At 40.6% G+C, this 15,488-nt stretch overlaps 1 protein-coding gene across 8 annotated transcripts in view; it reads left to right on the top strand.

Annotated features, from left to right (window-relative positions):
• The window catches only part of ARID1B (AT-rich interaction domain 1B), a 336,150-nt gene that overhangs the window by 294,969 nt on the left and 25,693 nt on the right, over nt 1-15,488 (top strand). For 5 of the 8 annotated variants that reach the window (XM_054822466.1, XM_054822463.1, XM_054822467.1 and 2 more), the window contains 4 exons: nt 3,989-4,098; nt 4,841-4,999; nt 11,011-11,220; nt 14,569-14,773. In XM_054822466.1, the coding sequence (XP_054678441.1) occupies nt 3,989-4,098; nt 4,841-4,999; nt 11,011-11,220; nt 14,569-14,773 (684 nt within the window). The remainder of the gene's footprint in view (nt 1-3,988; nt 4,099-4,840; nt 5,000-11,010; nt 11,221-14,568; nt 14,774-15,488) is intronic. The other 3 variants (XM_054822470.1, XM_054822469.1, XM_054822471.1) reach the window with 1 other exon arrangement.

Genomic DNA, 15,488 nt, shown 5'->3' with positions numbered 1-15,488 from the left:
GAAAAGTCATTTACACTAAAGGAATTAAAGGGATGCTCTTAAAAATAACATTAAAAATAGATACAACACCTTTGCATTTATATTATATATATTCGACTTTGTATTTATTTGGCTGAACATCTGATAGAGCAATCATATTTATGAACATGAAGCTTTTTTAGAAATCTTAATTGGCTTTCTCTGTTTTGCAGCTTGGTTACATTTTTCTGAAAAACGGCAACTTCCATTTATTTCACGAATATTTTTGCTCTAACGCATATCTTTGTATGAGCTGTTATATAATGCACATTTAAATAAACTTTCTGGAGGATGTCAGCAGTAGGTAACAGCTGAGGTATCCCATCACGTATACTCCAAACAAGCGATGACCGTGATCCAGTGGTCATTGGGTGACTGTAAATCAGGCCAGCTCCTGGCGCGGAGATGCCCACGTCCCAAACCGCAGGCACGTGTCATCCCTCGGAGGAGGCTGGGTGGGCAGAAAGGAGGTGCGGCGCTGAGGTCCTTGGTGGCCCACCTGGCTTTTCAGATAAGGTGCCCGAGCACCCTGGGCTGTGCTTTTCCCCAGAGGGAGGGTGGTCATTCCTGGTGGGACATTAGGCAGTGCTGTCATCCCTCTTCCGATTTTCCTGTGGGCATACAGGCAGCAGGGATCCTCTCACTAACTCCCCAGGAGTCACAAATTCACTGCTTTTTCTTTTTCTTCTCTTTTTTTTTCAGAGGGAGTCTGCTAGGGGTGGAAGGGAGGGAGGAATGTCTTACAAAGGATGTGATATTTTGTTTTGTAGAGTGTGATTTGTTACTGTACTAGCAATAAAGAGAAAAACAATGTTTGTGTATTGCTGCTCCTACAGTATTTCATCATCTTCTGGGACTGATAGAGCAGCCTTTAGCAAAAAAAGAATACTTTGCTGCAGTTTTACTCATGTCAATATCTGCCTTTTGAGTACATTAAATTCAGTGTGGAATAGTTAATTCAAGACCATGACCCGTACTTGCTTTTTGAAATCATTCCAGCTCTTAAATTCTTATAATAAGCCAGAGGCTAGTACTTGAAACCTGTTCACAGTACACTACACTTTTTGAGTCAAGATTTCCCTGTTATCCTCCTCTCTAAAATGTTTTATCCTTTGGTCTGCACTTCACATGCAGAATTATTAGTACCTGTGTAGAAAGAGACAGTGTCTGATTTTAGCAGTTTCCTGACAATAACAGTATTTCGCTGCTCAGAAAGGGTCAAAACAATGTTCTCTCTGTACCGCTTTGCTCAAAAAAGTGAAGGAATGTCTGTTTGCAAATCACTGGAGAGTACGTTTGCAAGAAGTTATGAAACAGCATTTCAACAGTAGATAGAAAAGTAGCTGTGGAAACGTCTTAGGTAAAAGCCAGAGGGAAACCAGACAACCTTGCAATTTGCTAGTAAAATCCTTGCAGTTCTCCTCTTACAGATAGAAAGAAAGGCTGTAGGTGAAGTAAATAATTTAGAAAACAAAGTGAAACAGAATTTGGGAAAATTCACTGATTTTTTTCATAATTGTCTCCAACTCCTGATAGTTATATTTGCATGTGCCAACAAGAAATACTCAAAAGCCAAAATGGGTCAGTATTTTTACATTTCTAAACATGATTAATACAGTCAGGATATGTGTGGTAATTCACAGACTAGAGTTACTTGCGCTTTACATGAGGTGTTAACTCTCTGGAAAAAAAGATTTTGTAAAGGAATTCTGATGGAAACAGGACTACCAGGAGTGGGCACAATTATTATATTCTTTGTAATAGAAATACAATATGCCAACCTAGATGGCAGTGAGACACCAGTAGAGGATTTAGCCATGCAGAATTCTGGTGAAGAAGTGTGATTGTTAACTTTGCTTTGTTTGACCTCTCTAAAACTGCTTTAGAGGGGAAGGGTCATCTTTGGTTGCTTTGAAACTAAAACTAAGACTTTTTTAGCGCTTTCACAGCATGAAATGTGTTAACTGTTAAAATGGATTTTGTATAACGGTTCTGCATCCCAGTTTGAAACCAGACTGTGGCATACATTTGATCATTTTGTACATGTATTTTTTAAAAATCTCTAAAAATAACTTTTTTAAAAAAAAAAAAACCACAAAACCTGTGGAATTCAAAACTAAAACGTGTTAGGCTGCCATCCTTCACTTTATAATGGTCACAAGCTTCCCCAACTCCTCAAACACAGTATAGGGGCAAAATGCATACGAATCAAATGCTTAGTGGATGCTGGCTTCCCAGCGTCATATTGCTTGGCTGTTTTGTTGAGGTTTCACACACATACATAAAAATAACAGCATTTTTAGCTGATCCCAATAGATTTTTCTCTGCAGCTGCATCACTTGAGAAAGGCTTTTTGTTCCAATTCTTGAAGTCTTAAGTATGGCAAGTAATTTTTAAAAAAAAAAAAATCTCAATTATGATTTATATGTTGTGATGACTTTAAGGGCTTGATTGGGCTACAAATGTGCTTTGAAAAAACAAGAAAATGTGCCCATGAAAAACACCGGCAGTTCAAAGCTGAATATTGAGCATAGAGTTGTAAACTCACATGGCACATGGCTGGGTAGGTTTTGTTGGCAGACCCATAGTCTCAACCTGCAGTGATGCTAAAGATATTAGCAAATTAGCACTGCAAAGCTTGCCAGCATATTCGCCAGAGTCCTGCTCATGCTCTCACTGCTGTAATTAAAACTAATTATTTTCTAAAACATAGTAATACATGAATATGTGCAATAATCATTTTGTAGTGGGCAATCTGTGAAGTATTTTTAAAGCTTCTTTTCCCCCTCCTCTCTTTGGCTTGCTATGCAGTGTGCCTGCTGCCTAGTGCGAGCCAGCATTGTCATTTTGCAGAGAGTCACGCTAGTCTGGTAATGATCAGATTATTTTTTTAACGATGATGCTTAGCCAGTTCTTAAAATTTGGAAGTTTGAGATATGCATTTTTTTCCTTTTTCCTTGCCTTGTAGGTTATTCTATCCTATGTTTTCCTTATCTCAGATCCTTCTTTGAAACCAAAGGGCATGAGGGGGAGAAAAAAGGGAAAGGAAGGAAAGATAACCCAGTCTTCCATAAATGCTGTGCACATGGCTTTCCGCAGGAAAAGAATCACCTGGTGTCTTGCTGTTGTTCTCTGGTTATTTGCATTGATTCAGTTTCATGGCACCTCCTGGCATCTGCTCTGCCCAGTATTTTCTGTCTATTTATCTGAATGTTTCTCCTTGCATCTTTCTAGAAATCCAGGAACCCAGCAGCTCTGCAGCAATAATACTATACTTAGCACTTGCATCTTCGAATAAAAAAACCCCCTTAAAGTCCTCACACCCCTGGGAAGCAACTGCGTGCCATGATCAGAGAAAGACATTTGTGCGTTTGTTATAGTCTCCCCTCATTTTGGCAGGAGGGGAAGACATTGAGTGCCGGTTCTCCAACAGAGCGGAGTTTACAGCTTGTAATTCTGTAGTTAAGGCTCACAAAGGCTGCACCATTTATACTGAAGTCAGTAGGGGCAGGAATTATCTGCTGGACACCAACCTCAATGCAGACGTAATTGGGAAATTCAGCCTTTTTCTCAGGTTCACCATTGCAAGCAAAATGCGCATCATTTTCATTTACATTTGTCTGTTGCTAAAGGGAAGGTGCAATAGTTATTAAAATAGACTGATGATTTGTTAAAATGTAGTGGTCAAATGTGGAGACACTTGAAGACCACCAGCAGCACAAAAAAAGAATTTTACTTTGTAAAGTGTTTGTCACTGCTGTTGCACAGTGCTTGTATTCTCCCCTTGCTCATTCTCTTTTATTTCCTCACTTTGACTGAAGAGGTTTCCAGGTTTCCGGACGCTGGAATAACGGGACAGAGGTGGCATCACCTCTGCTTCACGTGTCGCCACAATCTTGCAGCAGGAAGCGTTTTTTGCCTACAAACCCAAACATAGTCATGCTTAACTGTTTCTCCTGTTTTCGATTAGCACCTATGGGTCTTGCAGATATGATGACACCCGGTGAGTCCAAACTACCCCTTCCTCTCAAAGCAGATGGCAAAGAAGAAGGACCCCCCCAACCCGAGAGCAAGTCAAAGGTATTTACCACCTCCGCACGTGGTGTTGGTTCAGCCCGCAGAAGTCTGCTGTGTCCTCCTCCATCTTCTGGTTTTGGCCTACCCACTTCTGTTCTTTCCTGCATGCCTTTCCATTCACGTGCAATCTCTTTGTTTGTTTCTTTTTAATTTTTCTTCTTTTTTTTCCTTCATTGTGTGGATCTGAAAGTTACTAGTTCTTACGGCATTTTAACTTGCGGGGGCAAAGCAACCCTAGCCAAAAGTTGCGTGGGGATTCGGCTGTGCCAGGTGGGTGGGAAAGAAGGGTCTTGCCTGGTTTCAATACTTGCAGCCATTTTTCTCTGCCTTCAGTTATAGCTTCCTGTTTTGGCCGCCTCAGCAGCAGCAACATACTTTAATATTTTGCTTTCCTGCCTTATTTGATAAAATAAGGTGAACAGCTTGTTTTTTTTCTTTCTTTCATAAGGGGAAACCCATGCTTAGCATTCCATGTGAGCTTGAAATAAGCATGGTGGCTTAGTGACTTTAGCCAAGCATCCAGCAAACTTTCCAAATTATACTAATTAACAATGTTGTTTTAATACCTTTTATATATATATAAATATATTTATATATGTGTGTGTTTTCTGTATGTGTCTCTCTGTTTATATATATTTTATATATAAAAATTGGTCAGTCTGTTAAACTGGATGTATTTTTTTTGTTTTTAATAAAGTTTGCCCTGCCTTTGTCATATTTTTTTTTTTTTATTCCTCTACCACAGGATAGCTACAGCTCTCAGGGTATTTCTCAGCCCCCAACCCCAGGCAACCTGCCAGTCCCTTCCCCAATGTCCCCAAGCTCTGCTAGCATCTCCTCATTTCATGGAGATGAAAGTGATAGCATTAGCAGCCCAGGCTGGCCAAAGACTCCATCAAGCCCTGTAAGTGGCTCTGGTTTTTTTGGTTTTTGTTTATTTTTTTGTAATTAATTATATTTTAATGCTTGCTTGTTTGTTTTGTAAATTCCTTTTCTTCATTATTTATCCACTAAACAGTTTTCTTTCTTTATAACACTGGGTACAAATTCTGCTCTCGGACACATGACTGTAAGTTCCACTGCCTGGCTTCAGTGGGCCTGAGCATGCTTATCCAAGGGCAAAATTTGTCCCAACGGTACTTTGAAATAAGAAAGAGTAAAATTGCGTGCATCATGCAAGTGTGCTGTCTGGTAATACAGCAGTTGTTGTGAAGAAAACATCTTTCCTGTAATGCATCAGCTTCCAAGCATGCCGACTGTGTTGTTAAGGACAATTCCATTTCTGTTCCTGGGCCCAAACTCCTTCACACAACTGACTTCACTCTGGTTGCTGCACTTGTCTTTGCTAGGATTATTTAGGGGAAAAAAAAAACCAAACCAAACCAAAACAAAAAACCAAAATGAGAAATCTTCTCCCCTATTGAAACTAAGATCCATCAAAGTGTAAATTGTAGACTCAGCACCATGACAAAGCTGCCATGCATCTTTTTGAAACATTTTGAATTTTGAATTGTGTATTTGGAAATACAATCATTAGGTTATCAGGGCACAGTCTAAATCAAAATTGTTTCTGATTTGCTTCATTCAGTTATTTTGAAATAACCCAGATTGTGGGTAGAAAAAAACCTGATGCATGTATGTTTTTAGAAAACTATTTTTTAGATGAATAATGTTTAGTCATTCTCATACAGGTTGTAAAGAAAAACCTGAGTGAGATGTGTGGAGATAAAAATGAATTTCATCATATATCTCTCTCTATATATGTATACACACATAGAAAATATATATACCTCTATAGAAAAGAGAATGCAGACATAAGCCGATATGGCCTATGGGGAGCAAATGTCCGCTTGGTCATTTTTGCTTTGTTTTTTTGAATTAGAAAAATATATGTTGTTCCTCTTTTCTTTCTTTTTTCCAAAAGTAATAATGATCATAATTTCTCTGTAGAAAAATACTGAAATATATTCTTGTGAGGAATATAAAGAGGTTTTTTCCAGTATTAATGTGCACTTAAATTATCAACAATTCTTTGATAACAACTTAATTTTCACAAAATGATACATTGAAGAGTATGTCTCAGGGCAAACAGAGGAAGGCCAATTGGAGGGAAAAAGGTGTACCCATCCAAAAACCAGACTTGTAGTGAATCCCCTGAGCAAAGGGGCAGCATGGCATGAAATGCACTACCGTAATGTTTTGATGTTCGTTTGGCAGCGACTTTGAGTCTCAGAAGGCAGCTGGTGTTACTTGTTCCCACAAAGTCTCATCTTTTTCTTAACAGCATTTCTGAAAGGGTGGTACCAAAAACTCTGTTACTTTTCTTTGTAGTAATGTTTTGGGTATTGCTTGTTTGGGTGGTTTCCTGGGGGAAAGCAAGAGAGTTATTGCACAGGCTGTCTAACACATCGAGTTCTTCCTCTGCAAGGCTACCAAATGGTAATGCATTCCTGAGCTCATTGCATAAACTGCATAACAAATCCTAGAGTCATCGTGAACATAGGTGGATTTTTTCCCAGGTAAATTTGCCATAGTATAGCATTGGGAAAAAAAAAAATGGAGCAAGTTCATGCTTTCAGTTTCTTCTGAATGCCCTTCTGTCCAAATGCTGCTGCATCTTTAGCTTCACTTAGCTTCTTGGTACACAGCTATGGATAAATACAGTGCTTTGGAACGGTAGGAAAGTAAGTGCTGTAAATTAGCTGATCGCTTTTTACCTATGAAGGCCAGTGTATTGGATAACCCCATTGACTTCAACAGCAGCCTGACATAGACTGGAACGATTGATTGCAGGCGTTTCGTTACACTTGAAAACAGCCTGAATTTGTTCATTAAATCCCAAAGCTGCTTCATGTGCTACAACTTCTCCATTCCAGCAGAGGATAAAAGCAAGGATGAATGGGCTGTGATTGACTTCACAGTATCCCTGTGATCCTACTAAGTGGATCCTCTCAGCAGTTTTATATGGAAGTGAGGCATCAGAAAATGTGGAGAAGGAATTGTTGAACATTATATTTTGAGGGCTTTTTGGGTACGTAGGTAAAGGAACACTTCTGCTATGCTAATTTTGCATGTAGTGTGCACCCCTGACAGTGGCAAGGTGGCTTTAAAAGTCTTTAAAAGAGAATTTGCGAGTGTGGCTGTGAACTATGCAGAGTCACTGCAACATGAATAAAGCAGTAGGTCATGAAAACCTCATGAAATGCTGTTCACTGTCCATAGGTACCCAGGAACATGACAGTGAATACACCTGAATAGTAGTATATCTCCATGGTGCTACCTGTGAGGGGTCTGCAGAGTCCTTCAGGAGGAAATCTTGAGAGAGGATTGTGTCCTGCAAAAGCCTCTGCCAGGGATTGGACTTTGGCAGTTTTTGCTGCCTGTGTATGCACACTCTGTTCTGTAGTAAAATAGGTCTATGTAATAAGTGTAATATTGGCAAATTCTTTATTGAAGTGGGGGAAGTGAATGGTAGATAGTTCTATAAATATAGATGCTTAGAGATATGTACAGAAACAACTACCCACTACCTTAATGTGAAAAGAACTCCTACAGAAATTTGTGTTGCTCTGAAGAATTCTGCAGACTCACCATACAAGACTCTGTGTCTAGTACGGTTTTAATGGGTGGTAGGTGTAGTGAAAATAAAGCATGGAGTTTGACAAATTTGAGAATTGGCTTTGGTATCCACACGTTTACATGTGGGGTTTTTTAAAAAAATCACCCATTTAAACATGGCCAGTCATGCCATGTAGAAGAGTGCTGGGGACTGAGGGCAGAGTAGGATACAACTAAATCAGTAAACGTATGTGCCACAGGCTTGCACCAGCATTCTTTTATCACCAAAATTATCAACAAACTTAACAGAAGAAGAAGTCACAATCTGTATTCTTCCAGCATCGCCTAGCGTGCGCTCATTTTAGTTAACAATCTGCTAATGGGATCATCTTGTAATAAATCCTTATTTTCTTAGGGTTAACATTTACCTATAGGCAAATTTAGGCTTCCAGCTGAACCTGCCCATGTGGAACTGGAGTTTGTTTGTGTGTAGACTAGCTTGCACACATCTGTCATTTTTATATGTTTACATTTATAAAAATAGAGAAGAGAAAAAGATCTTTACTCTTGAGGAATAGCATTCTTCCCTCCAGTGCATTCTTCTAAAGTTAACGTTTCATTTTAGAAGAAAATTGCACCCATTTTACAAAGCATGACAACCTGAAAGCTCACACAGTAAGAAACACTTCTTAGCTTCTGTAAGCTGTGAAAAGTTTTCAGATTATACTGTCATTTTAGAGCCTGCTGCCACACTGCTGAAAAGCAGCATCATTTGAGACGTGTAGGAGAAAAACCCAGAATGAAAAATTCTTAACTGGTTTCCATTCTGCTCTGAATCTGATTTGAAAAAGACAATCTTACCATACAAAAAAGAAAACATAAAGCTGGTAAAGCTGAACATTCTTAATCATGAACTACCATAAAAGTGAAATAGAAACTATTTTGTTGCCTCATACATTAGACTGTAAGCACATACAAAATTTGCTGGGTAAAAGCTGAAATTTCACACCTTCATCTTTATTGGAGTTCTGTGACATCATAACTGTCAGATTAAAATGAATGCTGAGGAGCAGTAGAGTAACTTTGTTCTTACCGCAGTTGGTAGTGGGGTAGCTCCAGTTTATTCAGCTGTTCAAGCCTATGTAATCGTGTATCTGTTCTCACTACAAAATCAAATTAGGAGCAACATGACTGGCCTACTTCCCTCTTTCCATCCACCCCCAAAAAAAAATCTTTGACAAAGTGTATTTGTTGAAAAGAGTTAAACTGATTTTCTTAAATATCCAAATACATAGCAAGTAATGCTTAGAGTAACCTGGTTGCCATTACAAAGTCAGTTTGTGCTTTCATTGCATGATCTGCAGGGCTCATGTCAAAGTACTTTCCTGCCAGCCACTTAGTATCAGTAAAACAAATTCAGCCTTGACTCTGGCTTCAGTAGGAGTTGTAACATAACTGAATCTGGCTCAAGTAAATTCAGGAGTGCTCCTCATTTCTAAGTAAGAAAGGTGATAATATCTGACTGTAGGAAGAACCACTGTGAAGAAGTTACAGTATCAGGAAGCAAGGCAGAAAACTTTACAGGAGGCTATTTATTTAATTAAAATGAATATCCATTCACTGGAAAGAACAGCAATGGCTCATGGAACTGCTGGGTCACCCCCTTTGGCTTCACGTCTCTTTTCTCCTGGCTGTCTTCCAGCGCTGCCAAGTTTCAGCTGGAGGGAGATACAGAGTCTGTCATTTTCCAGGCTAACATGCAAGATGAATGGTGGCAATGCTTTTAAAATCATTGGCAGTTGGATGCTACCCCACTGCATCTTTCGTGGTGTTGAGTGCCAGTCCTCACCAGCACGGTGTGGGGACATGGACGGAGTGGGTGGTTCTGTAGCATCCGTGAGGTGCAGCTAGGGTCATCTTTAGAGAGGTTCAACTAGAAATAAGTTCCCATTCACTTCAGAATTAGTGCTCTGTCCTGTTCCAAGTAAGGAAAAGGCAAAGGAGGGAAAGGGTGACTGACAAGATGAGTTTAAAGAAGCGTTTACTGCAATCAACAACCAAGTTTAGGATTTTACTATACAGACATAAAGGATATGTTTCCCTTCATATATTTGGCTCCTTTCCCAAAGCTTTCTATCAGTCTTTTTCTCTTGTGTTTAATTCTGAACCACTCCCCTCTTACATTGCTGAGCAAATCGCTTCACCTTCTGCAAGCAGGAGGGTCTTCCTGCGGTTAGCAGCAGCCCCTCTCTGCTGTCAGATCAGGGGCAGCTCGCATAGGGTGCAGTCCGTCCCCGCGTGGCTCACGGGGTTACAGTGCACAGAAAAGCTAAGGTGAGCAGTTACAGCTTGCGTAGCAGCCTCAGTGCTTTCTGCCATCTCCACGTAGAGAAGAGAAGGGCATCAAGATAACATGAGCTTCCATTAGCCCTAAAGTCCAAATAGCAGCAGGAAAATAGGTTCACTCCTGCACTTCTGCCACATGAGAAAGACTTCTGCTCTTTCTACCTTTTTCGCTTTTCCTGGTGGTGGTTCATCTCTGATGGCTGTGCATCCCTGGTTTCCCCCAGGTCACAATACACGTTCTCTTTGCAAGGTAGGACATGTGAGATGGCTGTCTTCTGGCCTCTTTCAAGGGAGGAGAGTAGTAGCTACTCACAAGCAGCATTGGCTCAGGCAGCAAATTGGAAGTGCATTGCCACCAGTCTCCTTGTACTGTAGGCACTCTTGCTCATCTTGCTTTTTGGCCAACGGTGGTGTGAGGAGGTAGGAAAGCGTAACCGTTTGTGACTCTCTAAAAAGAGTACTACTCCTCAGTGTACTAGTTTGCCATGATTCACGCTTTAGGCTACTTTTGTGCAATTCCTGTTCTGGAGGAACACTTTCAGGTTTTCTAGCCCCTTTTTGGGGGGCAAAGAGGAGAGGGTTGATTTGGTTTGGTTTTAGGATTATGTAAACTTGTGTGGGACAAACTTGGTTTTATATAATAATTTTACCCAAATTATTGCTTGCAAAGCACTTTGAGATAAGTGGATGAGAAGTGCTATGTGAGAGCTACCTCTTCTTAAAATGACATGAGGCAACATCAGAAACTTGCCTTCTGGGATCCAAAGTTCAGATCAGTGAAAGAAATATGAAAATGGGGAGTTTGGGCCCTTTATTTAGAAAGCTGAATTTTCCGTATATGGACAGAATGTACTGTTTGTGCCTGAACTAGTAGCCTTCATTCCTGACTGTTGTGTAATAGCTTTAGTTTGTTTGACATCTTCTCTTTTTCAATGTTGTGAGTTTCTTACTTTCTTTTCCCTCCCCTTCCCACCCTTCCCCCAACTCTTTTCTTTTCTTCTTGCAATTTAGAAATCAAGTTCCTCTACCACAACTGGAGAGAAGATCACTAAAGTCTATGAGCTAGGAAATGAGCCGGAGCGCAAGATGTGGGTAGATCGGTACCTCACGTTCATGGAGGAGAGGGGTACGCCTGTGGCCAGCCTGCCAGCTGTGGGCAAGAAGCCCCTGGACCTGTTCAGGCTCTATGTCTGCGTCAAAGAGATCGGAGGTTTAGCACAGGTGAGAAGTGGTGCTTGAAAGTGAACCTTTTCAACAGGCGATATGCGTTTTTTCCTAGTGTATTTGCTGCTGGTTACACCATGACATTTTCAGTCCTGATAACTTTGCTGAAGAAAATAGTTTCATGCTTTAATATTTGTCTGGAGTTCATTTTGGGCTGTGTAATGGCCCTAAAACTCTACAGTTTAAATTAGAATTGACCGTTGCTGTAGACAGATGGAATCATTACCTGTTCAGGGGAATCCGGTAATGCCACTAAGAGAAGAAAAGAGGAAACTTTGGATCAAAGTTACGAGTAAGAAACAGATGATAGAGCTGAAAGAAAAAGCATATTCTGAAATCCATGCTTCCCAGATAGGGCTACTGCCTCTAGGACAAATCGATTCATCTCTCCAGAGAAGTGGCAGATACATTCTTGAAACACAGTCCTTCATTCCAAACCTTTCATCTGACTGTCGCTGTATGGTACATTTGCTTCTTAGACACGGACTGTGCTTTCCCTGTGTTTGGAAAATGCTTACAGGATATTTTGGGTTGCCTTACAAACACAATGATTGCAAGGAGAAGGTGAACTACGTAATTGAGATGATGGAAAATGAAAGCAAGAAATGCTGAGAATAAGCTGAGAAGCTTTGGTTTGCGTTCTCACCAGTTAACTGGAAGTCTTGCAAAGGGATGTTTGGAAATTACTTGTGAGTTCTGTAAGACTGACATTGTCTAACACCATCAAAAGGGAAAGCAGAAGAAAATGCTCAGTATTTGCAGCCTCAGATTCAGTATTCCAAGTCAACTGTCCTTGCCTGGTGCTTTTACAAAGCATCCCTTGTATCTAGGGGATCACTCTGGCTAGGTACTAGAAGCTACTGTAAAGTGCTGAGACCCATAATTTCTGTGGATTTAAGAACGTTTGTGGATGTTCGGTGCTTTGCAAGATAAATATGTATACACTATATTTAATACAAAATAGATAATATTTAATATTTAAATATATATAACTTTATGCTGATTACAATATCTGAACTAAAAAATATGGCAAACAAATTAGATCCTCAGAAAGAGAGCATATTTGTAATAATCTGTGTTCAAGAAAGAAATGTCCAACATCAATTAGTAGCATTGAAAATGGTATTTTTAATAGTACACTTCATAACGTACATTTGACTACTGAATTACATCATTGGCCCTTCAAGTCCAGAGATTCTACCTATTGCTGCTATTAAAGGAAGGCAGAGAAACCTAATACAGTTCACCTTGCCAGTTGTTAAATGCTGTATATGGGTAAGAGATGTTATCCTGACATTTTTAGTGATCAGCTCATGCCCCCCAGCATCATAAAGATTTGATTACTTTTAGCTCAGAAACTATTACAGGTAAATCGTATCATGCAGCTGCTCTGCCTCATACAGCATGATTGTGTCCATAGCGTGACTCTTAGCATCAAAAATTAAGCAAGATGGGGGGCAGATGGGATATTTTAGAGAGTCATTCATGTTTGCTTATTATGGAAATTTATTTTATTTTGGGACACTCAGTGTTGATTTGCAGTGACAGACATTATACGTTGCCAAAGAATAGATGCTGTTCACTTCGACTGATTTTTTGAAAGTGCTTGAGTTACAAATGTGCGTGCTTCACTATTGGTAAAAATTGACACTGAAAATAAAAGCTCCTGGGTTTGCTGGTGTGCCCACACGAATGATCATCACATTTATCTGTTTGGGGCTACTGAGAGGTGCAGACCTTTGCTTACTGTGGTTTATTTAAATGCATCTGCGTGATGCTCTCCTAAAAAGCTGTTGCTCCAACTGCTGCACTCCACATCTTATGATTTTGCCTGGAGGGAGGCAGGGAGTGGAGCTGTGGGGCAGGGGTGCATCTTTTCTGTCAGTAGTTGCAGTTGATGGGGTCCCAACATGAACAGACCAGCTGTTGGCAGTCGTCTTTTAAATGCCAATATACTGGGCATTTAGGCATGAATGTTGCTGTTTGCATTATGTGATGTGGTTATTATGCACCACTTAGCTGTAAGTCAGTAGGCACAAAGGGCTGTGTAACTGGATTTCAAGCCTCAACAGGGGCAGTTTATGAAAATCTCCTCTCCTTTAACTCCTGGGTTCTTGCACGATGTACCAGAGAAATAGCTTCGCATAGCCATGCCAACCTGCTTGCTATTAGTGGTCTCCCCAAAAGATCTCTGCTGACTGGCAGCAGCTACGCTGTTATTAAACACGGAGAGAAATGTAAGAAATGTTTCCTTTGCTGGCACGCAGGCTTAGGAGCAGTATGGCTAATGATAACTTCTGTAGCTATACAAGTTAAGTTGGAGTCATTACAATTTCAGGCCTCAGGGCAAGTAGCAGTCATCATGGCAGGAAGGAATCAGGATTCTTCCCCAACAAAAGCTGAGATGCTCAGACGTTTAAAGCCGGTTTATTTCAGTGCTGCCTCCACTCCTTGCGTCATACCGAGCAATTGCACCAGCGGTTGAAAGGACTTTGGGGCATCAGGTAGTACAGCAAAAATACTGGCTGCTATGAGTGGTCCGGCAGCATCATCCAGGATGACAGATGAACTTTGCTGTTGCTACAGATCAGCTGTGTTTGAGGAACTCATGAACAGAGTCTTTCAATATTCTCAGCCTTACACTGCAAACAAGACTCGCGGTGGAGTTGTGCACTCGGCACTGTAATACAGAGTATTGCTAGACTAGCCCTGTGTGTCTGAAGTCTGCCTTAATTAATTAAGGGGCCTTGCTTCACTCTGCCTCTCATCCAGCCGAAGGATCATTGATCTGTCCCTGCAAGACACCCTAAAGTGAAAGGACTTGAACCAGGAATTATAGGCTGAACTGTTTGACAGCTGGTGGCTATTTTGGAGAAAAATTTATTTTTTTGTATCAATGCTCAAACACTTAAACTGCAGAATAACACTTTATTGCTCTCTAAATTAGTTTTTAGAAGCTGCTTTTTAATTAGAATGGGGTGGGCGTGAATGGGTGTTGGAGAGGGGGAGAATGAGCATGAATTTGCTTGGGGATGGATTGCTATCTGAAGATCATAGGCCCTGGAAGAGTGCAAGGCATTTACAAGATGCACCATGCAGAAGACTCTCCACAAGCAAAGCTTTTTATGTAGCTCTCAGCAGGTTCCTTAATGGTTTTATAACTGTAAATGCTGTCTATGCATTACTGCATGTGGGAGTAATGAGCATTAGTTAAAAGAGAAAAATAAAAAAAGTAAACCAAGACATTAAGTGCTTTTTTTTCCTCTTTTTTTCCCCCCTTTTTGTCTCCTGACTTAAACAAACCACTTTGCTGCAAACCAATGGTTCTGCCATTTATTTTGCTAGGTTAATAAAAACAAGAAGTGGCGTGAGCTGGCAACCACCTTGAACGTTGGCACTTCGAGCAGCGCTGCCAGCTCCCTGAAAAAACAATACATTCAGTACCTGTTTGCCTTCGAGTGCAAGATTGAACGAGGGGAGGAGCCCCCTCCAGAAGTCTTCAGCACTGGAGATACTAAGAAACAACCTAAGATTCAGCCGCCATCTCCTGGTAAGTCAAAAAAACTGCAGCCCTTACACAACCATTTTTTGAGTGCGAAAGAGATTCACTGGGTTGCAGTTTATATATTTACAAGGGTGTCTTGCTAATGCTGGACAATCGACAAAGATAAATACGTTGTTGCCATCTTGTTTTCAAACTTGGAGCTAGCTCCTGAATCAAGTCAGATTTAACTCTGAAGGGTCATCTGCAGTCATGTGTCTACTTTGTCATTGCTCACTCCAACGCACACAGAGGTACGCGCCAGCATACCCTTAATACTCAGAATTGCACTGGCATAGTAAAAAGAACAGCATTCTGTACAGATGTGCTTCTGCTGTAAGACACGAGGCAACCAGTACTAAAAGGAGCATCCGTTTATCTAAAGATCAGTCTGGTACATTTTGAACACAACTGTTGGTCAGTAAAGCTTCAGTTGGAGTCAAGACGGCAGATGCAGGACTGATCCGTGGGTCTCAGATGGTTGCTCTGATACAGCTCATGTTCGATGTGTGGCAGATGGAGAGAGTTGAGAGTATGGTGTATCCCCACTGCCAGACCTCGTAGTTTGGAGGCACGCTCTCTGTTCTTTTGTTGCTAATCCTGTATGCCAGATAAGTCATTAGCATCACTGTCTTTATCTTCTTGTCTGAAAAATTGGAACTGGAAACACTTGATTTTGGCTGTTCTTTTTGCATGTGCAGTGTGGTGTTTGAAACCACACTGT

Source organism: Grus americana, chromosome 3 (genome assembly GCF_028858705.1).
Source record: "Grus americana isolate bGruAme1 chromosome 3, bGruAme1.mat, whole genome shotgun sequence".
Lineage (NCBI taxonomy): Eukaryota > Metazoa > Chordata > Aves > Gruiformes > Gruidae > Grus > Grus americana.
This window is presented reverse-complemented; position numbering and strand designations above follow the sequence as displayed.